Source organism: Mustela putorius, unplaced genomic scaffold (genome assembly GCF_011764305.1).
Source record: "Mustela putorius furo isolate JIRA1106 unplaced genomic scaffold, ASM1176430v1.1 tig00003867_pilon_pilon_pilon, whole genome shotgun sequence".
Lineage (NCBI taxonomy): Eukaryota > Metazoa > Chordata > Mammalia > Carnivora > Mustelidae > Mustela > Mustela putorius.
This window is the reverse complement of record NW_025422019.1, coordinates 17,465,921-17,490,198: the sequence shown is the minus strand read 5'-3', so window position 1 is coordinate 17,490,198 and position 24,278 is coordinate 17,465,921. Positions and strand designations below refer to the sequence as shown.

Genomic DNA, 24,278 nt, shown 5'->3' with positions numbered 1-24,278 from the left:
TAAACTGAACAAGAGCAAAAAAGAAAAAGTATTATGCAAAACAAGAAGTGACTGGGAACGCAATAACAATATCAAACATAAAATTCGTATTACATGGGTCCCAGAAGAAGGAGAGAGAGAAAAGGGAACAGAAAATTTATGTGAAGAAATTAATAGCTGAAAACTTCCCAAATATGGGGAAGGAAACAAATATCCAGATCCAGGATGCACAGACGATCCCCAACAAAATCAGTAAAAGCAGATCCACACAAGACATGCTGCGATTAAAATAGTAAAATATAGTAAGAGAGAAAAAATATTAAGGAGTTCCTGTCTGGCTCAATCAGTGGAGTGTGTGAATCTTGATCTCAGGGTTGTAGGTCTGAGCCCCACATTGGGTACAGAAATTATTCAAAAATAAAATCTTAAGGGGCGCCTGGGTGGCTCAGTGGGTTAAAGCATCTGCCTTCGGCTCAGGTCATGATCCCAGGGTCCTGGGATCGAGCCCCGCATCCGGCTCTCTGCTCAGCGGGGAATCTGCTTCCCTTCCTCTCTCTCTGCCTGCCTCTCTGCCTACTTGTGATCTCTGTCTGTCAAATAAATAAATAAAATCTTTTTTTTCTTTAAGATTTTATCCATTTTATTTGACAGAGATCACAAGTAGGCAGAGAGGCAGGCAGAGAGACAGGAGGAAGCAGGCTCCCCGCTGAGCAGAGAGCCCGATGCGGGGCTCGATCCCAGGACCCTGGGATCATGACCTGAGCCGAAGGCAGAGGCTTTAACCCACTGAGCCACCCAGGCACCCCAATAAATAAAATCTTAAATAAATAAATAAATAAAATAAAATCTTAAAAAAAAAAAAAAGAAAAAATATTAAGCAGCAAGACAAAAGAAGACAGTTACATACAAAGGAAATACCATAAAGTAATCAGGGGATTTTTCCCCCAGAAACTTTCCAAGCCACAAAGGAGGTGCATGATATTAAAGTGCCGAAAGGAAAAAATCTGCAGCCAGGAATACTCTATCCAGCAAGGCCATCATTCAGAATAGGAGGAGAGATTAACAGTTTCTCAGACAAACAAAAACTAAAGGATCTCATGACTACTACACCAGTCCTGCAAGTAACATTAAAGGGGACTCTTAGTGTAAAGGAAAGACCAAAAATGACAGTATGAAGGCAGGAAACACAAAATAGTAAAAATGAATATTTATGTAAAACAAAGTCAAGAGGCTCACAAAGTAAAATGATGTAAAATATGACACCATATACCTAAAACATGGGGAGGAAAATTGGTTCAAATTTAAACAACCATCAAGTTAAAACAGAGTGCTATATGGAGAATATGTTACATACAAATCTAATGGAGACCACAAATCAAAACCCACTAATAAATATGCAAAGAATAAAAATTTAAAAATCCAAATATATTACTGAAGAAAATCAGCAAACCATGAAAGAGAGAAAGAAAGGATCAGAGAAAATCTCAGATACAAACACAAAACAAGTAATAAAATGTCAATAAATACATATCTATCAATAATTACTTCAGATGTACATGGACTAAAGCTCCAAACAAGAGATACAGGGTGACAGAATGAATAAAAAAACAAGACCCATGTATACGTTGCCTATAAGAGATTCAATTTAGACCTAAATACACCTGCACTGAAAGTTAGAGGATGGGGTGTGTGGGTAGCTCAGTAGGTTAAGCATCTGCCTTCAGCTCAGGTCATGATCCCAGAGTCCTAGGATCGGGCCCCATGTGGGGCTCTCTGCTCAACAGGGAGTTTGCTTCTCCCTTTCCCTCTACCCCTCCCCCTGCTCATAGTTTTTCTGTTTTTCTGTTTCAAATAAATAAATAAAATCTTAAAAAAAAAAAGTAAGTGAGGGGATGAAGAAACATTTACCATGCAAATGAATGTCAAAAGAAAGCTAGGTAGCAATACTTATATTGGACAAAACGGACTTTAAAACAAAGACTATAATGACATAAAGAAGGATACTATATAATAATAAAAGGGACAATCCAACAAGAAAATAATTGTAAATATTCATGTACCCAAACAAACAAAAAGCTGTTTCCCTAAAGAACGAAACAAGGATGGCCACTCTCACCACTTTATTCGACACAGTATTGGAAGTCCTAGCCACAACAATGAGACAACAAAAAGAAATAAAAGGCATCCAAATTGACAATGAAGAAGTAAAACTTTCACCATTTACAGATGAAAGATATTATAGTGAGAAAACCCAAAAGACTCAACCAAAAAACAGCTAGAACTGATAAATGAATTCAGTAAAGTCGCAGGTAACAAAATCATTGCACAGTAATGTTACATGTCTACACACCAATGAAGCAGCAAAAAGAGAAATTAGAAAACATTCCCACATACAACTAGACCAAAAATAATAAGATACCTAGGAATAAACCTACCCAAAGAGGTCAAAGACCAGTACTCTGAAAACTAAAACACTGATGAAAGAAAGTAAAGAGGACACAAAGAAATGGAAAGACATGCTACACCCATGGACTGGAAGAACGAGTAATGTTAAAACGTCTATACTAGGGGCGCCTGGGTGGCTCAGTGGGTTAAAGCCTCTGCCTTCGGCTCAGGTCATGATCTCAGGGTCCTGGGATCGAGCCCCACATCGGGCTCTCTGTTCAGCAGGGAGCCCATTTCTCCCTCTCTTTCTACCTACTTGTGATCTCTCTCTCTGGCAAATAAGTAAATAAAACCTTTAAAAAAAAAAGTCTATACTACCCAAAGTAATCTACATATTTAATACACTCTCTAACAACATTTTTCAAAGAACTAGAACAAACAATCCTAAAATTTGTGAACCACAAAAAAGTCTCAAACAACCAAAGCAATCTTGAAAAGCAAAGCTGGAGGCATCACAATTATAAACTTGAAGTTATATCACAAAGTAGTAGTAAACAAAACAGTACAGTACTGGCACAAAAATAGACACATAGATCAATAGAACAGAAAACCAAAAATAAAGCTACAACTTATATGGTCAATTAATCTTTGAAAAAGCAGGAAACAATATGTAATGGGAAAAAGAATCTTCAACAAAAGGTACTGGGAAAACTGGAGAGCTACATGTAAAGAATGAAACTGGGCCAGTCTCTCACACTATACACAAAAATAAACTCAAAATGGATTAAAGACCCAAATGTGAGATCTGAAACCATAAAAACCCTAGAAGAGAGCACAGGCAGTAGGTTCTCTGACATCAACTATAACAACATCTTTCTAGATCCTTGTCCTGAGGCAAGGGAAACAAAAGCAAAAACTATTGGGACTACTTTGCATAGCAAAGTAAATAATCAACAAAACTAAAAGGCAACCTCTAGAATGGAAGAAGATATCTGCAAATGATATATCCGACAAAGGGTTAGTAAGTAAAATATATAAAGAACTTAACAAAAATTCAACACCCATGGGGCAACTGGCTGGCTCACTCAGTGAAGACTTATAAAGAAGACTTTATAATCTTGTGGTTTTGAGTTTGTGCCCACACTGGGTATGGAGATTATTTAAAAATAAAACCTTAGGGGTGCCTAGGTGGCTCAGTCAGTTGGGTGTCCAGCTCTTGATTTTGGCTTGGGTCATGGTCTCAGGGTGGATGGGGTCTCAGCACTCACGGTCTCAGGGATACAGTCCTGCACAGGGCTCTGTGTCCAGCAGGGAGTCTGCTTGTCCCTCTCCTGCCCCCTTCTCCTCCTCCTCCGCCCTTTCCCCACTCATATGTGCTCTAAAATATATAGAAATCTTAAAAAAAAAAAAATCTTAATACAAAACCTCAACACCCCAAAAATGAATAATTCAACTTAAAAATGGGCAGAAGACATGAACAGACATTTCTCCAAAGATGACATCCAAATGGTTAACACATATATGAAAAGATGCTCATCATCACTTATCAGGGAAATGTCACTCAAAACTACAGTGTGGTATCACCTCACACCTGCCGGAATGGTTAAAATCAAACAGAAGTATTGCAGAGAATGTGGAGGAAGGAAAACCCTCTTGTATGGTTGATGGGAATGCAAACTGGTGCAGCCACTCTGGAAAACAGTACGAAGGTTTCTCAAAAAGTTAAAAACAGAACTATCCTATTGACCTAGCAATTGCACCACTGGGTATTTACTCAAAGAGCATAAAAACACTCATTCAAAGGCATACATGCAACCCAATATCTATACAGCATTATTTACAACAGACAAATTATGGAAGCAGCCCATCGTCCACTGACTGATGCACTGTTAAAGATGATATATGTTTACACACACACACACACACACACACAGGAATATTATTCAGCCATAAAAAAGAATGGGATCTTGCTATTTGCAGCTGCATGGATGGAGCTAGAGAGTATAATGCTAAATGAAATAAGTCAGTCAGAGAAAGAAAAAAACCAATGAATTCACTCATATGGGGAATTTAAGAAACAAAACAAATAAGCAAAGGGAGAAAAAAGACAGACACAAACCACGAATCAGACTCTAACTATAGAAAACTGATGGTTACCAGAGGGGAGGTGGATGGGTGGGGGGATGGATGAAATAGGTGATGGGAATTAAGAAATGCACTTGTGATGAGCACTGGGTGATTAAAATACAAACTTAAAAAAAAGAATGCAGCAAAATCCAGACTGTGGGAAGCTACAGAAAAAAAATCAGTGAGAATGGGAATCTATTTATGAAATGAAAACTAAGATTCAAGGGGCACCTGGGTAGCTCCGTCGGTTAAGCGTCTGCCCCACATCAGGCTCCCTGCTCGGCAGGAGGCTTGCTTCTCCCTCTCCCACTCCCCCTGCTTGTGTTCCTGCTCTCGCTATCTCTCTCTCAAATAAATAAGTAAAATCTTAAAGAAAAAAAACACTCAAAAAAAAGAAAAAGAAAAAAGGAGATTCATCAAGCAGCAACAATATACTGGACTCCAAACAAATAAAAATTTAGTATAATGTAAATATTGTCTAGATAAATAATGATAAATAGGAGTTACTGTTCAATTTTCTATGTTTCATAAGGGATACCAATTTGCGGTTATTTTTTAAAGTTCTTATCTTTTACAGGCACCTGCATGGCTCAGTCAGGTAAGTGACTCACTCTTGGTCTCAGCATCACAAGTTCAAGCCCCAAGTTGGGCTCCACACTGGGCATGGACCCTACTATAGACAGGTAGATAAAGTTCTCATCTTTTACATACTAATATTTTAAAATAAAATTATATGATGCCCAAAATTTGTTTTAAATAATAAGTTACAAAGAGATGAGGAATAGGGGGCACCAATGAAACAGTATCAGCCATGAGTTGGTAGGAATTGAAGACTCCTAAAGGCAATGAGTTCATGGGATTTCTTATATTTTCTCTACTTTTCTAGAGGTCTGAAATTTCCCATAACAAAGTGAAAAAAAAAAAACAACAACCCACAAAGAACTGAGATTAGAGCTTCTACTCACACCTCACACTTCAATAAGACAGAGTTTGAGTTGAAGTAAGGTAAGTGTCTACTGAAACAAAAGCATCAACACTAACAGAATCCAGAGTGTCTGTAACAATGTACAAGACACAAAAATTTCCTGACACACCACCCAAAAGGAAAAGGTGACCCATTCTCAGGAGAAAAGACAAAAAAAGGGCAATCCTGAGATGAGACAGAGCTATTATAACTTAATGAGGTAAAGGAAAATCAAATAAATTAAAAGATAAATAAAATGTTGGTAAAGGGTACACTGGGACTGAGTATCACTACTTTAACTTTCTATGAGTCACACTATTTCAAAATAAAAAGTTAGAAGAGGAGGAGGAGATAGAGGGAAGAATAAGAAAATCCAAAATAATTTTACCTGCAAATGGTACAGCCAATTTGGAAGACAGCTTGCTGGCTTCTTACAAAACTAAACATTTCCTGAGAGCACAATCCAGCTATCACGAGCTTGGTATTTACCCAAGGACTCATTAGTTTTAACAAAATGTATCACTTTGGTGGAGGATGTATATAGTGGGGAAGAAGGTATAGAGGAAATCTGTTCCTTCCTCTTAATTTTGCTATAAACATAGAACTACTCAGTTGGTTAAGCATCTGATTCTTGATTTTGACTCAGGTCAAAAAAACTTATGTAAACACAGAAACCTGCACACAGATGCTTACAGTTTTATTCATAACTGCTAACTTGGAAGAAACCAAGATGACTCTTCAGTAGGTGAACAGATTCATAAACTGTGGTACATCTAGACAATGGAATATCATTCAGCTCTAAAAGAAATGAGCTATCAAGTGATGAAAAGACACGAGGGAAGCTTAAATGCCTATTACTAAGTGAAAGAAGCCAATCTGAAAAGACTACTGTACGACACTCTGGAAAAGGCAAAAACTATGAAGACTAAAAAAATCAGTAAGAATGAATAGGCTGAGCACAAAGGACCTTAGGGCAGTACAAATACTTTGTTCTATACTGATGCCATAACAATGGATACATGCCATAATACATTTGTCCAAACTCACAGAATGTATTAACATCAAGAGAAAACTCTAATGTAAAGTATGGATTTTGCCTGATTATAATGTGTCAAATGTGGACATTTTAACAAAATGTATCACTTTGGTGGAGGATGTATATAGTGGGGCAGAAGGTATAGAGGAAATCTGTTCCTTCCTCTTAATTTTGCTATAAACATAGAACTGCTCAGTTGGTTAAGCATCTGATTCTTGATTTTGACTCAGGTCATGATCTCAGGGTCGTGAGATCGAGCCCCACATGGGGCTCTGTACTGAGCATGGAGCCTGCTTAATATTCTCTCTCTTTCTTCCCCTTCCTGACTTGTGCAAGTTCTCTCTCTCTAAAAATAAAACCATAAAAAATATTTTGAAAGTCTATTATAAAAAGTTAACTTAAAAATTATTACCAAGGGGTGCCTGGGTGGCTCAGTGGGTTAAAGCCTCTGCCTTCAGCTCAGGTCATGATCCCAGGGTCCTGGGATCGAGCTCCGAATCAGGCTCTCTGCTCAGCAGGGAGCCTGCTTCCTCCTCTCTCTCTGCCTGCCTCTCTGTCTACTTGTGATCTCTGTCAAAAAAAAATAAAAATAAAAATAAAAATTCAGTAGGGGTACCTGGCTAACTCAGTAGAGAATATGACTCCTAATCTCAGGGTTTTAAATCTGAGCTCCACAGTGGACACAGAGATTACTTAAAATAAAAATCTTAAAAAAAAAATTAAAAAAAACACAATTCATTAGATGGGCTTAAGAGTAGAAAGATGATAAAAGTCGGTGAACTTACAGATCAGTAAGATTATCCAATCTAAATAAGAGGGGAAAAAAAAGAAAAATGTGAATCTGTGGGATAATATCAAGAAGCCTAACATATATGCAATTATTTCCAGCAAGGTAAGAGGAAAAATATTTCAATAAATAATGGCTCCAAATTCCCCAAATTTAGCAAAAATCATATATTTACAGATTTAAGAAGCTCAGCAAACCCCAAGCAGAATAAACACAAAGAAAAAGCAGAATACAGTCAAACTGCTAAAAGCCAAAGAAAGAGAAAATCCTGAAAGCAGAGAGAAAAGCAAAATATTCCATATATGGGAAACACTGCTATCAACAGAAACTTCTCATCAGAAAACTATGGAGCCCAGAAGATCCTTAAAGTGTTGAAAAAAATAACTGTAAACCCCAAATTTTGTGTCTAGTAAAAATATCTTTCTAGAGTGAAGATAAAACGGACACTTTCATTTTTCAGAGACAAAGGATTTATTTTGCCAAAAGACCTGAGTAATCAGAAATACTAAGCAAGGAGTACTTGGGTGGCTAAGTCATTGAATGTCTAACTCTTGATTTCAGCTCAGGTCATATTCTCATGTGTGGTAAGACAGAGCCTTGCACTGGGTTCCACGCTCAGCAGGGAGTCTGCTTGAAAATTCTCCCCCACCCTGTCCCTCCTTCCACTTGAGTGCCCTCTCTAATAAATAAATACATCTTAAAAAAAAAAAAAGGTGGGGGTGCCTGGTGGCTCAGTCGATAAACATCTGCCTTCAGCTCAGGTCATGATCCCAGAGTCCAGCGATCAAGCCTCGCTTTGGGCTCCCTGCTCAGCAGGAAGCCTGCTTCTCCCTCTCCTACTCCCCCTGCTTGTTCCCTCTCTCACTGTCTCTCTTTGTATCAAATAAATAAAAAATATCTTTAAAAAAAAAAAAAAGAAAGAAAAGAAATGCTAAGGGAAGTATTTCAGGTGAGGAAAAACAATACCAGAGGAAAACATATTCAAAAGGGAACAAAGAATTTGGCAATGATAAGTATCCAAGTAAATGTAAAAGTTAAGTATCCTGCTATACAGCTATATGGGCTACATTCATTATAGCATTCCCTAGTTTTGTGTGCATCCAGAACCTAAGCGATCTGTAGATGAAAACCTCAAAATGAGACTGAGAGGGGACCTGGCAGCTATTCTTCAAATATTCAAAACCTGTTACATATAACTTCAGCTAGAGTAGAATTATCTTTTAGGATACTAATCTACTAACTTCTAACTTTTTATATAACTCTGTGTTGCCCAATACAAAGATATTTTACACCAAGCATCTTTGAACACAAATCCCTAATGTATGGTATAAATTTTCTCTTTTGCCTTTTTCTATCAACCCCTCTGCAATCACATCTCTTATTTCCACAATTTTACAGTTACCTTTAATTCTAATCTCTAAAAATGCAAATACTATTTTTTAAATGTGTATAGCATATTACAGGTCATAAAAACAATTCCAAATACATTAGTTCATTTCAACCTTTCAAAATCCTCTGGCTGGAAAGATATTTATAAAATTGTTAAGTGTCATAATAACAGTCCCTGAATATAGCACAGTAAAAGAAATTACAATTCAACTATTCTGGACTGTTGCCTATTTGGATTTGAAAGGCATATTCACTGACTTCATTCTCTTCTGCGACTATCAGACCAACACATGTATTTAAGACAACCCTTAAGTCTTAAGTTAAATGAATATGAGAGGAGAAACAGTATTTTTCTTTTTAAGGATATTAATCCCTGACCTTTAAAACAAAATGATGGAGCACTTCTACCTATACCCAAAAGGGTACACTAAAAATTACCTGTTGCAGAATCTGACTTTCTGTCAGAAGTGGGTGGTGTCTCACAAAGCTCCGCATTTCTAGACTGAGAGTTTTCAGAAGTGTTGTTAGGTTCACACGAGGTGGGTGGAGTAGAGACTGAACTTTCTGACTGGCTGCCATTTGCCACCAATGTTTCACCTTTTAATGAGTGCATCTAGGGCGAAAATACACTGGAATTTAATAAATAGGTAAGAATCTAAACCTACCTGGCAGATGATGCCAAAATAAAAGCCAACTGTCTCCATAAGAGGGAAAAGTACTAAACCTTCTAAATAGATGAATATAAACTGTATAATCCTAAACATGGCATAATCACACTGTAGAATTCAACTACAATGTGACAAAAGCATAAAAAGATTTTCAAAGCACAAGGATTTTCCTTCAAATTGTTCAAGGAAAAAAGTTTCAAGCTATCTTAGCCATTTGCCCAAAGAGGATACTAATGAGAAACTGACTAAATTCCTTAAAATGTGTCAAGCAATACAGTTTGGGACCTTAATGTGAAACCTTTCTCTTGCAACAAAGTAATAGTGATGCTTATTATTAGTTGACTGAGGGAGGAAAAAAGAAGGGAGAGTAAGAAGTCACTCATTAGGTTCAGGTACTTATAACTTCACAATGCTATATTCAAAATCAATCCAGGAAAATATTTACTACCTTTAAAGTTTAATGGCATGGCAAGTTCCCGGTTATACAGACAGCTCCAAAAATACTCCAATGTCAAGTTTCTGACACACCATTTTCCCATGTTTATAAAAAAGAAATTCTGTTCTTTCTCACCTGCCGGACTTTGTGAATTCTGGTAACAAGTTCATCTGCAGAAACACTTCCTGCTATTACTTCCAAGGGAATTCCACTGTCTCCGATAAAGAAACTGGATGGAACACACACTACGGGATCTGTACAATTTAATTAAGTCTAACAATTCATGAAAAACAAGGCGATAATTTCATGAAATACTACTGACAACAAAGCAAAACAAATCTTTGTGAATTTCACAATGTTACCAGCTAACATGTTTACTAATTAATTTCAACTATCTTATCATTATGCTTGTCATACATGTGATAAACTAATGATTTATCTGTATTGTATAACTGAGTGGGGATCATCCACTACATTCTCCTCCTTTGTAACTTCTACATCTATCTTGCAGCTTGACAGCTTCTTCTAACATTCCAACCAAACTGTCCCATATTGCTTTCCAGATATTGATAGTAAATATGATCCCCATTGCTACAATAGGGATCCCTATGATCCCCTTTGTATTATCTCAAAGAACACTTAGTAGTATAAATTTCCCATAAACAAGAATGCAAGAGTTCCTAAATAAAAATGATTAATTTCAAAATGTCATGAATTAACCAAAAGAAAGGCAATTCCTCAAGCAAAATATCTGTCCAACCAATTCTTTATTGAAAGGATACAGATTTGTGAAAATTGTAGGCAGGCTTCACTGTAAAACAAAATCAAACAGAAAATCACTAGATATATGCATTTCCCCAATATTCAGTTGTTTCATAAAAATTTACTGATATCATTAAAATGATTTTTTGAAGCACTATTTTCTTTCATATTCATCAGCTGGAAGGAGAAAAGTACAATTCTTATTTTACAGACCTTTTCTGGTTTTTTAATTTTCAGATTATATTCATTCCTTGAACCCACAAACTGGTGGCCGGATCTGATGACTAAAATCAAGTAGGTCTCTGCCATGTTGCTTCCTAAGCATCAAGTATTCCTGAATACAATATCTTAACTTGTAACAACAGAATATTAATGCTTATGATTTACTTGTGCAAATGATAATACAGTACTTTGTATTAATATTTCAAAACAACCTAAGTATCCACTAGTAAAAATTAACTAAGCAGTCTTAAAAAAAGACAGAAAAAAGGTATATCAAAATGCTACCACTTCTGTAAAAAAGAGAGGATAATAAACAAGAATGTAAGAGAGGGGAGGGAAATAAATTTTACTGATTTGGTCACTCCAGAGAAGGGGAACTAGGTGGTTAGGGACAGGGATAAAGTGAGACTTTACATTCTGATACAAGTAAGACATACTAATCAATGTAGAGTAGTAATACCAAGAATCAAATTAGTATTTCCAAGAATTAGAAAATTGTTTCATTTTCTGAATATAAACCATAACTACCATAAAATCATCTGAAAACTGAATGGGAAAAGTATAAAGAAAAGAAGTACCAAGAGTTCTATCTTCCCAAAAATAACCAAAGTGAACTTTAAAAAAAAGATTTATTTATTTTAAGGGGAGGCAGGGGCAAAGGGAGAGGAGGAAAAAAAAATCTTCAAGTAGACTCCCTGTTGAGTACAGAGCCCAATGCAGGGCTCTATCCCAGGACCCTGACATCATGACCTGAGCAGAAATCAAGAGTGGCACTCTAAAATCCCTGAGCTACCCAGGCAGGTGCCCCACCAATGTAAACTTTTGATGCATTCCGTAACAGTTTATTTTCAACATGGGCTATCTCCATAAATAAATACACACTAGAATACTACAAGAACATTAATTTCATAATTTTTATATAGTAAATAAAGTTAACTTTTCATCATATTAGATTCTATTAGCAGGCAGTTCATAAAGAAACAGTCCATAAAGAAACGTCACTACACACGGGTATTCCTGCAAATGATTTTAGAAATTTGTTTTTAGAAAAGAAAGAAAAAAAATAAATTTTTTTTTTTTTAAATGTTAAATACAGGGCTCCTGGGTAGCTCAGTTGGTTAAGTGTCGACTTTTAGTTTTGGCTCAGGGCATGATCTCAGGGATGTGAGATCAAGTCCTGCAATGGGCTCCTCATAGACCATGGAACCTACTTATGATTCTCTTTCCCTCTCCCTCTTGTCCCTCCTCTATCCCCCTTCCTTTTTCTCAAAAGAAAAATTGGTAGTTACATCAGTCTGTGTATAACCTGTATAAAAATTTGTATAAAAATCCTGATATTCTCAAAAAAAAAAAAATCCTGATATTCTCATTTCTTCCATGTTTCCAATATACCCCTATATTCCTCCTGCCATTACTGGTGCTTCTGGAAATAATGGATAATATAAATGATAGGATATACATTAAATGGTAAGATTCTTTTTTTTAAAGTATTACAGCTCAATAAATACATAGTTCAACAATTCCTACTGTGAGGCAAACCACTGTGATTTGTTTTATGACATTTTTATATTAAAAAATTTTTAATGAAAAATTTGCAAACTGAGGCACCTGGTTGGCTCAGTCAGAAGAGCATGTGACTCCTAATCTCAGGGTCATGAGTTCTGAGTCCCACCACGGATGTAGAAATTACTTAAATAAATAAAATTTTTTTTAAAAACCCTACTAACTTACAGGTAAATTGCAAATTATTTTGATCTTGATGGTAATTTTTAACCATCACTCATTCATTCTGATATTATCAGTATCCAAAGGACAGGAATACCATTTTATAGCTGCTAATGAATTACTGTTTCTAGGCACTGATCATTGATGCCTGCTGCTAACATCATAAAGACAACAAGTCATTATATGTCTTCTAATGGAAGAATGGAAGACATACCACCATTTATGAAGTAGTCATCATGGGAAAAAAAAAAATCTAACCTGAATCCAACTGTCAATTTACAGGAAATAGATGATAGAGGAACAAACTAGGTAACACTAACAGGGATGCAGTCAACAAAATTCATACTGCAGGAAACTAAAGAATGAATCTCCTAGTTTCCCTAAAATATTAACTGCAAAGAAAAAAAGGGGGGGGGGAGTCTACAGACTAAAAGAGACTTGAGAGGTCAACACATCACAATGTGTAGACCTTGATGGATCCTGTGTCAAACAAACTATAATAAATTTAGAATACAACTTTGACATAGATAAGACAACAGAAAATGTGAACAGTAGCTGGATATCTGCTATTAAGAAACAGTTATTATTTTTTTTAGTATTATAGCTATGTTAAGAAATTTAGTTTTTCACATACTAAATTTAGATTAATTAATGTTAAAAAAATATATCTTCCAGAGACATACTAAAATATTTATCAATGAAGTGACACGAAGACTATTTGCCTCAAAATTATATGGGATGGGTGGAAATGGGTCATGGTACTGATGAAACAAGACTGACTAAAAATTGATAATTACCAAAGTAGCTGACAAGTACATGGGAGTTCATTATACTATTCACTTACTTTTGTGTATGTTTGAAATTTTCTACAATAAAAAAAAAAAAAAGACATTTTTAAGTAGGGTTGGGGATAGAAGGAATGGATTGACAAATAAGAGACTTGCAGATAACAAGTACTGTGAGGGACCTAAAAAAGTCCTTACTCCCACTGAAGTAAACAGCTTCATTCCTAAAAATAGGATCCAAAAGAGTGGTCAACCTTTCAGAGATAACTGATATATAATTTACAGTTACTTCTAAGTTCTTAGAAGCTGAGGATCACAGTTCCTTTGCATTCCTAGTACACGTCACATTGTTGTTTGGTGGACCAGCAGAACTTAAAGTTTTTCAGCAAGATACCATGATGTATTTGGAAAATGGCAATCAGAATTTAAGTTCCTAATATGCCTTACAGAAAAATCAACATTCTTAAAGTCTAAGAGTATCACCATAAATCACAAAAGACAATTATTATAATACTTTAAAAATTAATACTTTTATAAGCAAACCTTTTGGTATCGATTTTAATAGCAACAAAACTGTCTGAAGATGCTTCTGTCACTTTCTCATCTTCCCAACTTGCAGCCATCTGTGTAGACTGCTCATCATCACCTGTAAAACATTTCATGGATACTTATAAGGCCAATATCTGCTGATTCTTTCCCCTTGGAATATGGAATTTCAAATAAAATATATAATTCCATAAATACTACAAATAAATTGGTATTTTCTACCAAATGTGAAAACTAAAATTTTCCAATAAAGTGAAAAGCATGATTATATGCACTGTTAACTTTATAAAAAGTAACAAAAAACAGCTTAGGCTGCCAAAAAAATATATATATATATGAAGATGTAATGAAAAAGAATGAAGCTATCTAGATTTTACAAAATATTTTCTAAAAAAAGACATCCAAATTATGAAGCAAGTAGTACCACAGTAATTACAAGTCATCGTGGAAATGTACAGCAGCTATTGTGGCTTTTGTACACGTGATTTTAGAATAAATATGCAATAGCCTTCCTTTATGTAGTACTTTTCTGTCAAGCTCAATGTCCCCACACCACAGCATCACTCTCCAGAATTCCCCCAAGGTAGACAGAAGCAGGTGCAGTTGTGATTGCAGTTTTGGACTTGCTTTTTATCACAGGTACGTTAATTTTAGAAGATATACTTATCCAGGGGCACCTGGGTAGCTCAGTAGGTTAAGTGTCCACTCCTGACTTCGGCTCAGGTCATGATCTCAGCATCCTGAGACAGAGACCTGAGATGGGCTCTGCACTCAGCAGGAGTCTGCTCCTCTGTCTCCCTTTCTCTCTGCTCCTCCCCCTGCTTGCAAGCATGCAGGCATGCTCTCTCTCTCTCTAAAGTAAATAAATCTCAAAAGAAAAAAAAAAAAAGGTATGCTGATCCAAAAGTTATCTATGGTGATAGAACTCAGCATATTAGTTACCTGGGTAGAGGTGCTACTGATTGGGAAAGAGCATGAAGGAGCCTTCTGGGGGTGCTGGAAATATTTATATCTTCTCTGGATGAGAGTTACATGAGTGTGTTAATACATAAAAATTCACTGAGGGGTGCTTGGGTGTCTCAGTGAGTTAAGCCTCTGCCTTTGGCTCAGGTCACGATCTCAGGGTCCTGGGATAGAGCCCCGAGTTGGGCTCTCTGCTCAGCAGGGAGCCTGCTTCCCCCTCTCTCTTTCTCTGCCTCTCTGCCTACTTGTGCTTTCTGTCTGTCAAATAAACAAATAAAAAATTCACTTAGCTGCTCACTTAATATACTTCACTGTATGTCATACTTCAATGACAAAATGTTTTAAAAGTTCTATCTATCAAGATATTACTTCCTTTTTAGACTTATAATGCCTAGACTTTGATGTAACCACTTACTGATGGACAGAAGGAAACTTACCCAAGTAAGTCAAGAAAAATACTTCTGACGTTTAGCAGAAGTGCTTTCTCAAAGGTGAACAACCTCTGCCAATTTACAGATTTAAAAAGTTCTCAGGTCAAATTTTTTGTTTAAATTCAAAATGAATTGAATTTCAAATTTCAAATTCAAAAATGAATTAGGGGCGCCTGGGTGGCTCAGTGGTTTGGGCTGCTGCCTTTGGCTCGGGTCATGATCTCAGGGTCCTGGGATCAAGCCCCCGCATTGGGCTCCCTGCTCCGCAGGAAGCCTGCTTCTCTCTCTCTCTCTCTCTCTCTCTCTCTCTCTCTCTGCCTCTCTGCCTACTTGTGATCTCTGTCAAATAAATAAATAAAATCTTTAAACAAACAAACAAACAAACAAAAATGAATTACAAATACAAAAAAAAAAAAATTCTGTATCTGTTCTTCCGTAAGTTGTTTTCTTCTCATGTGTAGCTATTTTCCCAATCCACCCTCAGCCTTCCTCATCTCAGTTACCTGTTTGAGGTAATTCCATCCCTTCAGTTTTTTAGGCCAGAAACTAGTTATCCCTGACTTCAGCTCTCTCTCCAAGATATATGCAGAATGTAACTATTTCTTACCACTTTCACTGCTACCACCCTGATTTAAGCTACCACATCTCACCTAAATGATTACAATAGCCTCCTAACTGGTTTCCCTGCTCATTCTAGCAGCCCCATCAATGCCAATCAATACAGTTTTCATTCCATCTTTAAAATACCACAAATGGGGGCACCTGGGTGGCTCAGTGGGTTAAAGCCTCTGCTTTTGGCTCAGGTCATGGTCTTTGTTCTGGGATGGAGCCCTCGTCGGGCTCTCTGCTCAGCAGGGAGCCTGCTTCCCCCTCTCTCTCTGCCTGCCTCTGCCTACTTGTGATAGCTCTCTCTGCGTGTGTGTCAAATAAATAAAATCTTTTTAAAAAATACCACAAATAAGTCTGAAAAATCATCCAGCATCTTGCTGTTGAGGTAGCTGGACAACTTAGATCTTATTCATCAGTCTCCTGAACTCTTCCTTTCTCAGAAACATAGATACTGTCCAAAAATTTTCTGATATCTTTGTTTTTAACTGTTGTGGCTTGCTAAATCAAAGCAGCTGAGTTTGATACAAGTCCAATGTCATTTCCTTCAAGAATTAACTCATCTTTCTGAACTTGAGATACTGAACAAACAATACGTGGCCCCATTCAAACCCGCAGATGTGTTTTCCATCCAAGAAATTCTAGATTTTAACAAAAGAACCATTCTCCCGAATAACAATATTGATGGGGAAGTGATCATACAAAGACCTCATCTTGTAAGGGAAGCCTAGCGTAGCCCCCTTGATCATGTTGTTTTGTTTTGTTTTTTAAAGTAATCTCCACAACCCATTTTGGGCTCAAACTCACCACCCCAGGTCAAGAATCACATGTTCTGGGTGCCTGGGTGGCTCAGTGGGTTAAGCTGCTGCCTTCAGCTCAGGTCATGATCTCAGGGTCCTGGGATCGAGTCCCACATCGGGCTCTCTGCTCAGCCGGGAGCCTGCTTCTCATTCTCTCTCTCTCTCTCTCTGCCTGCCTCTCTGTCTACTTGTGATCTCTGTCTGTCAAACAAACAAATAAAATCTTAAAAAAAAAAAAAAAAAAGAATCACATGTTCTACTGACTGAGCAAGCCAGGAGCAACCTGTCCCCCAGATTATATACTGTACATGACTACAGGTTATGTGAACAGTAGCCAGTTCTTTCCTATTTCCCCACCATTTGTCAACTCAGAGCCTCCTCTTTCTCCTTCCGAAGAGATGGAGTCCTACACTGACATGACTAAAGTCCCTTTGCAGGGTTCCTCTGGGGCCTTTCACAGTAACTGTGCATCCCTTCACAGTGATGTCGACATTTTCTGGAATGCCAAGTCTGACTGCTGACTGCAGTAGATGTGGCAAAGCTGTTCAGTCGATTATTAGCATGGCAACTTTAATTAAGAGTCTTACCACATCAATACTCTGCTCAAAATCTACAATGGCTCCCAATTTCCCTTACATTATAAGTCAAAGTCCCTACAAATGGCCTCACGCCTCCAGTTACCTCTCTGACCTCCTATCTCTTTACCTTTTTCCTATTCTGCTAATATAGAAAGACGCTTACTTTAAGGTCTTTGTACTAGTTGCTTCCTCTACCTTGAATATTCTCCCCACAGATATTTACATGGTCAACACTCAACTCCCTTAAGTTCTTGGTCAAATATTACCTTCTCAATAAAGGCTTCCCTACTATATGCTACTTTTTTTTATTGTGTTATGTTAGTCACCATACAACACATCATTAGTTTTTGATGTACCGTTCCAAGATTCATTGCTTACATATAACACCCAGTACTCCATGCACTACATGACCTCCTTAATTACCCACCACCAGGATCACCCATCCCCTCCACTCTTCTCCTCTCAAAAACCCTCAGTTTCTCAGAGTCCACAGTCTCTCGTGGTTTGTCTCCTACTCTGATTTCCCCCTCTTCACTTTTCCTTTCCTTCTCCTAATGTCCTCCATGTTATTCCTTATGTTCTACAAGTAAGTGAAACCATATGATAATTGACTTTTTCTGCTTGACTTATTTCACTGAACATAATCTCCTTCCAGTTCCCTCCATGTTGATACAAAAGTTGGGTATTCCATCCTTTCTGATGCCTGAGTAATATTCCATTCCTCATCATCTTTATCCATTTGTCTGTTGAAGGGCATCTCGGCTCTTTCCAGTTTGGCTATTGTGGACATTGCTGCTATAAGCATTGGGGTACATATGGCCCTTCTTTTCACTACATCTGTATCTTTGGGGTAAATACCCAGTAGACTATACACTACTTTAAAATGACAGCCTTTAGGGGCAGCTAGCTGGCTTAGTTAGTAGAGCATGCAACTCTTTTTGATCTCAGGGTCATGAGCTCAAGGCCCACAAGTCCCATATATAAATACAAATAAAAAATAAAATGACAGCCTTCAGACATTCCCAAAGTTCCCTAATTTCCTAGTCTTTTTTCCCCTGTAATACTGTTGACCTTCCAACAGACCATGTGTTTACTTATTATATTTACTGTCCCCCACAAATTAGAATGCAGGCTCCATGAGAGCAAGGATTATTTTTTTAATATAATTTTTATTATATCTTTTTAAATATAATTTTTTAATATAACTCAAATGCCTACAACACAACCTGGCATATGTTAAGTACCTGACATATAGCAAGCTCTCAATAAGTATTCTGTGGAACGAATAGCTAAATTTCTTGTAGAGTAAGTATCCTGGCATACCTATAATAATTGACTAATGCTGCATATTTGAGTATTTTCTATGTGAGATGATCCAGGAAGAGGAGCTTGACAAATCTGGCCATGGAGAAGTAAAGAGGGAGTAGAACACACCCGCAGATCAGGACCAAAAAGAATGCCCATTAGCAGATTCCCAGATGTTGAGAAAGCAAATGGGGAAAATTATCATTTGCAGCGACATCATTCTGAGCACATCTTCCAACACTGTGGGGTGGCACGTAAAATTCCAAGTGAATGACAAAATTATCAACCTAGAAAATAGCTATATGGGAACATTCTTACTACAAACATTCTTAGAGAAGAATGTGAGGCAAGAAAGACCCTTTTTATTCATTCTTTTTTCATACATTCACGATTTTATTCTACATTTACTTTGTCCGAGGCAATGGGCTATAGATAAGCTAAATATGAAACAAATGAGATACTGTCTGCTCTCAGTGGAGTTTAAAAATCTAATGCTACAAAAAATGTACTTTTTTGGTAAACAATTATAAATAATTATACTAATAAATACTATGAAAAAAAGAACAGATCTAAGAAAATAATGAGACCTTTTGAGATCAGACAGGGAAGCCTTCTCCAGGGTGACATTTAAGGTAAGACCTAAAGGATGAAAAAGCTGAGCTGGGCCAAGAGCCTGAACAGTTCACTAAGCAGGATTTTATGCGTAGGAAAAGGCCTGTGCGACTGTGTGACTGTGTGTCATAAACAACACGGAACATGAGATAAGAGATGACTAAAGAGTTGAGATTCAAAGATAACTCCCACAGTACGGTTTATCAATCTGGATGTAAAAGTCACGCCATTTACTAAATGAACAACACTGGTGGGGAGAAAAACAAGTTCAGGCAGTAAATATACTTTTATACTTGAGGATCTTGTGAGGCATCTAAGTGGGGATGACAAGGGGATAGCTAGAAGTATGGATGTCCTGCTCTGAAGTTGGTACTTTTCAATATGTTGTACCACATGGGGACAGTCCCAAATATCACATCCCCACTAGCAGTGTCTGTCCATAACTCAGCTTAGTGGCAGCAGCAACAGCTGCTTGACCAACAGAGATGTAAGGCTGAATGGAATTCCTTAACTCACTGAGACTCACCTTAATTCTACAGAGTAAAATTACTAACCAACTTTAGTATCTTTACTTACTTATTAATCAGTACATGAACTATGCTATGGAGTTAGGCCAGCCTAAAATTTTAGTAGGAAATGTTGTATCTTTGGTAGTATCAGCAGCATCCAAAGTAAAGACACTTAAAAAGAACAATACAGGGGCATCTAGCTAGCTCAGTAGGTAGAGCATGTGACTCTTGATCTCAGGGTTGTGAGTTCTGAGCCTCACACTGGGTGTAGAAATTTTTTAAAAAATAAAATAAAATCTTAAAAACAAACAAACAAAAGAACAATACAAACTCAGAAGCAAAGAGTTGCAGAGCTTAGTACAGCCAGGAATTCCAACCCAGAAAATGTCAACTAGTCAAAATCTAAAAGCTTTTGTGGTCTTTCTGAATCAAAAAAGGCAGTAAATAGTGTCTGTCATGAAAAGTTTAGCCCACTAGCAACACTAGTCTGTGAACTGACACTTTGCTTCAGGATCCTTGTCAGAATATTCTACCTTCCCCAAAACAGAATCACAATCTTCAGTTTTATTTCTTTCAAGTTACAAAGATATAACACTTTAAAAATACTTGCTAAGTTCTTGTCTGAATTAGTAGTAATCTCTCCAGTTTTAATTTTATAATTTTCTTTAATTCATCCACGAAAATTTCACTAAATATAAACAACCTGCCTAAAGTGCTTCCCAACTGAGGGGTTATATGAAACAAAGTATGCCCTCAAGACCATTCTTCCAGCCTTTCAGATATCTTTTTAATTTTCTTTTTTTTAAATTTTTATTTATTGAGAGAGAGAAAGAGAGCGAGCATGAGAGGGGAGAAGGTCAGAGGGAGAAGCAGACTCCCCGTGGTGCTGGGAGCCCAATGCGAGACTGATCCCGGGACTCCAGGATCACGACCTGAGCCAAAGGCAGTCGCTTAACTAACTGAGCCACCCAGGCACCCTTAATTTTCTTTCTTTTTTTTTTTTTTTAAACATCTTAATTTTATTTTTCTCAGTGTTTCAAGATTTACTGTTTCTTTCTAATTTTCTACTGAATTGCTTTACTTTTGTCAGGGTATCCCATCTAAAAAAATCATGAGTTCTGGCTATAACAAAGGTCCAGGCAATATGTAAGGGTTGCAGTTTCAAGACCCCACTAACTACATACTCTTAGAGTGAAACTAATCCCACCTAGTGTTCGGGATTAATGTACGAAAACTCTAGAAAAGCCAACAGTATTTTAAACAGGCCAAGAGGCAAACTCCTTTGACAGATGCTAACGGAGTTCCTACAAACATTCAACAGAGTCACAGATATTTCGCAAACATGTAATATGTGCTCATCAGTAAGTTGTTAATGGAATACACACACATACAAACAGAGAATCCCAAAGACCTCTAACTTTATTTTGCTACAGTAATAACTAGCACTGTTTCCTAATGTTCGTTAATTAAATCTAGCATTTCTTATTTCAAATTAACTATTTAGCCCAAAAGTATCTTCTAGGAACATTTAGACACCATCAGTTGTGGTTTTAGTTTCAAAAATGACTACCATCAAGGAGCCTGGGTGGTTCAGTCGGTTAAGTGTCTGACTCCTGATTTCAGCTCAGGTCATTATCTCAGGGTCCTGGGATCAAAGCTGGCATTGGGCTCCCCACCCAACTGGGAGTCTGCCTGAGGATTCTCTCTCTCTCATTCTGCCCCTCCCCCATAAAACAAATACATATATACATATATATATATATATATATATATTTTTTTTTTAAATGACTACTGGGGCACCCTGTGTGGCTCAGTCAAAAAGCATCTGCCTGGGGCGCCTGGGTGGCCCAGTGGGTTAGGCCTCTGCCTTCAGCTCAGGTCATGGTCCCAGGGTCCTGGTATCAAGCCCCGCATCGTGCACTCTACTCAGCGGAGAGCCTGCTTCCTCCTCTCTCTCTGCCTGCCTCTCTGCCTACTTGTGATCTCTGTCTGTCAAATAAATAAATAAAATCTTAAAAAAAAAAAAAAGCATCTGCCTTTGGCTCAGGCCATGATCCCAGGGTTCTGGGATCAAGCCCCACCCTGGACTCCCTGCTGGGCGCCTGGGTGGCTCAGTGGGTTAAAGCCTCTGCCTTCAGCTCAGGTCATGATCCCAGAGTCCTGGGACAGGGGCCCATATTGAGCTCTCTGCTCAGCAGGGAGCCTGCTTCCTCCTCTCTCTCCCTCTGCCTGCCTCTGCCCACTTGTGAATTCTGTCAAATAAATATCTTTTTTTAAAAAATTAAAAACAAATTAAAACAGGGGCGCCTGGGTGGCTCAGTGGGTTAAGCCGCTGCCTTAGGCTCAGGTCATGCATGATCTCAGGGTTCAGGGATCGAGCCCTGCATCGGGCTCTCTGCTCAGCGGGGGGCCTGCTTCCCTTCCTCTCTCTCTGCCTGCTTCTCTGCCTACTTGTAATCTCTGTCTGTCAAATAAATAAACAAAATCTTTAAAAATAAATAAATAAATAAAATGGAAATTAATTAATTAATTAAATTTAAAAATTAAAAATTGACTACCATAATCCTAGATTTCCTGACTTCTATATCAATTTCATTAATCCATGAGGTCTACAGTTGCTCAGTTTTTCTCAAGAAACAAAAAGCAAAACAAAAAACACAGCTTTTGGAAGCTGCTAAAAAAAATTTGTCAGGACAAGATGGAAATATTTTGTGATCCTGGTGCACATCACTTAACCACTGTGGACACAAATTTCCTCAACTAAGAAATGAGTACAGGGTGCCTCAGCTGGTTGGGCAACTACTTTCGGCTCAGGTCAGGATCCTGGAGTCCCAGGATCGAATCCCATATCGGGCCCCCAGCTCCACGGGGAGTCTGCTTCTCCCTCTGACCTTCTCTCCTCTCATGCTCTCTCTCACTGTCTCTCTCAAATAAATAAATAAAAAGAAATGGGTACAATAATATCTGCTCTACTTATAAAGAATCAAGGAGATTTTATGTGAAAAACAACTTAAAATGTCATAAAACTACTACTATGCTCCTAATAAGTATAGATAATTTAATTTTCCTTTCCTTTTTAATCCCTTTTTATCCCACTTTTTCTTCTTATAGGATTATAGCAGTTATGCATCTAAAATATAACTCTAAAGACACATAAGAGGATCAAACTGCTCTTCTAATTAACAATTAACTAAAAATTTGTCATAACTTAAAACAATTATAAATTTCAAACTTGATTTGAAGTGAAGCTCATATTTTAGCCTCTGTTCACGGCGTTGCATAAAGTTATAGAGCTGCTATCTAGTCTCCCAAGGGTCATTAAGTTAATGAGTACACCGTTATTAAGCATAAATTGCTGAAATAATACACCTCAAATTAATAGAAATCACAAACACGAATTTGGCTCATATGACGAGAATAGCAAAACCACAGAGGCTTAGGTCTACTGTAAATCTAGAAGATTTTTGTAATAAAATAGGGTAGTCATAAAAGACGGAGCAAAATAAACCAGAGTAACACAGGATAAATGAGTTAGCTCAGGTTCTCGAAACTACAGACATTAGACTAGGTAGACAAAACGAACCAAAGACTGAAAGGCTACTTCTTCTAAACAAACGGTACAAAAACCAAGTTGCAACAAAGCAAATACTCCACATTAGACTCTCCCCCTGTTAGAATAAAAAAAAAAAAAAAATCCAACCTATATAAAGCTCAAAAGTTTGCGTTTCAGGAACGTACGATCGCCAGTAGCCGTGAACATCAGGTGGTTTCTCTTTGTTGCTAACCGATGACACAGCTTTCTTCCTGACAGTCCACAACTAATTACGAACCCAATTGCCTGCCTAATGGCCTGTCTCTATCACCACCTGAACACTTGTGCTACACAAACGTTAAGCATCCCGAAGTGGGTCCTCGGGGGCAGAGACATCTACCGGGGTGCCCGAGAGAGGGCTGTTGGGGTCTAAGTGCGCCAACTCCTCAGGGGGCGCAGCGGGGGTACGCGGCTAGGGCCTTCCGGACGCGGCCCCGTGCCCTGCCAGAGCTGTAGGCGGGGCTCTGAGAGCTGTGGGGGCGAGGCGGGGACCGAGCCTCCCGCCGGGGTGCTGGAAGAAGCGGGAGCTGGGGGCCTCGCCAGGCCCGGCATGCCCCAAACGGTAGGGGGAAGCGCTGGGAAACCAGGGACGGCAGCCTGGGCCTGTCGGAGTTCGGAGGAAAAGCTAGAACTGGAGGTAGGCCGAAGGAGTGTCCGGCCACAACTCGGGCCCCCGCCCCCTTCACCTGCCACGAATACCACGAAGACCGCGCCGCTCCTCTTGGCCGACGCGATGGCGGCCGGAATGGCGCCCTGGAACCACAACATCGCTCTCCTCTGGCCCAGGCGCTCGCTCGGAGTGTTGCTGCCGCGGTCCCGAAGCTGACCCCGCCCTCTCCTTCGTCTGGCCCCGCGGCCCCCGCAGCCCAAGCTGATCTGGCCCCCGCCTCCGCGCAAGCACGCAATCCCGTCAGCAGTCCCCTGGGACGCGCGCAAGCCCGCGGACCAGGCGCGCTCTGCGCCCCGTGACGCCGCACGTCGCCGTGGGCACGGCGCCCCAGTGCCTTGTCTCGTTGGCAAGTTGGTGTGGGCGTGCGGCCGCTAGGCCTCAGACTCCGCAGTTCCGGAAAT

The 24,278-nt window shown here is 38.5% G+C and overlaps 1 protein-coding gene across 1 annotated transcript in view; it reads right to left on the bottom strand.

The window, feature by feature from the left end:
- UBXN4 (UBX domain protein 4) overlaps positions 1 to 24,278 on the bottom strand; it is a 58,635-nt gene extending 34,357 nt beyond the window's left edge. The window contains exons 1-5 of the mRNA XM_004774253.3: positions 23,894 to 24,278; positions 13,809 to 13,911; positions 10,554 to 10,582; positions 9,907 to 10,025; positions 9,106 to 9,280 (exon numbers count right to left, since the gene is read on the bottom strand). Of these exons, the coding sequence (XP_004774310.1) occupies positions 9,106 to 9,280; positions 9,907 to 10,025; positions 10,554 to 10,582; positions 13,809 to 13,911; positions 23,894 to 23,975 (508 nt within the window). The 5' untranslated portion in view covers positions 23,976 to 24,278. The remainder of the gene's footprint in view (positions 1 to 9,105; positions 9,281 to 9,906; positions 10,026 to 10,553; positions 10,583 to 13,808; positions 13,912 to 23,893) is intronic.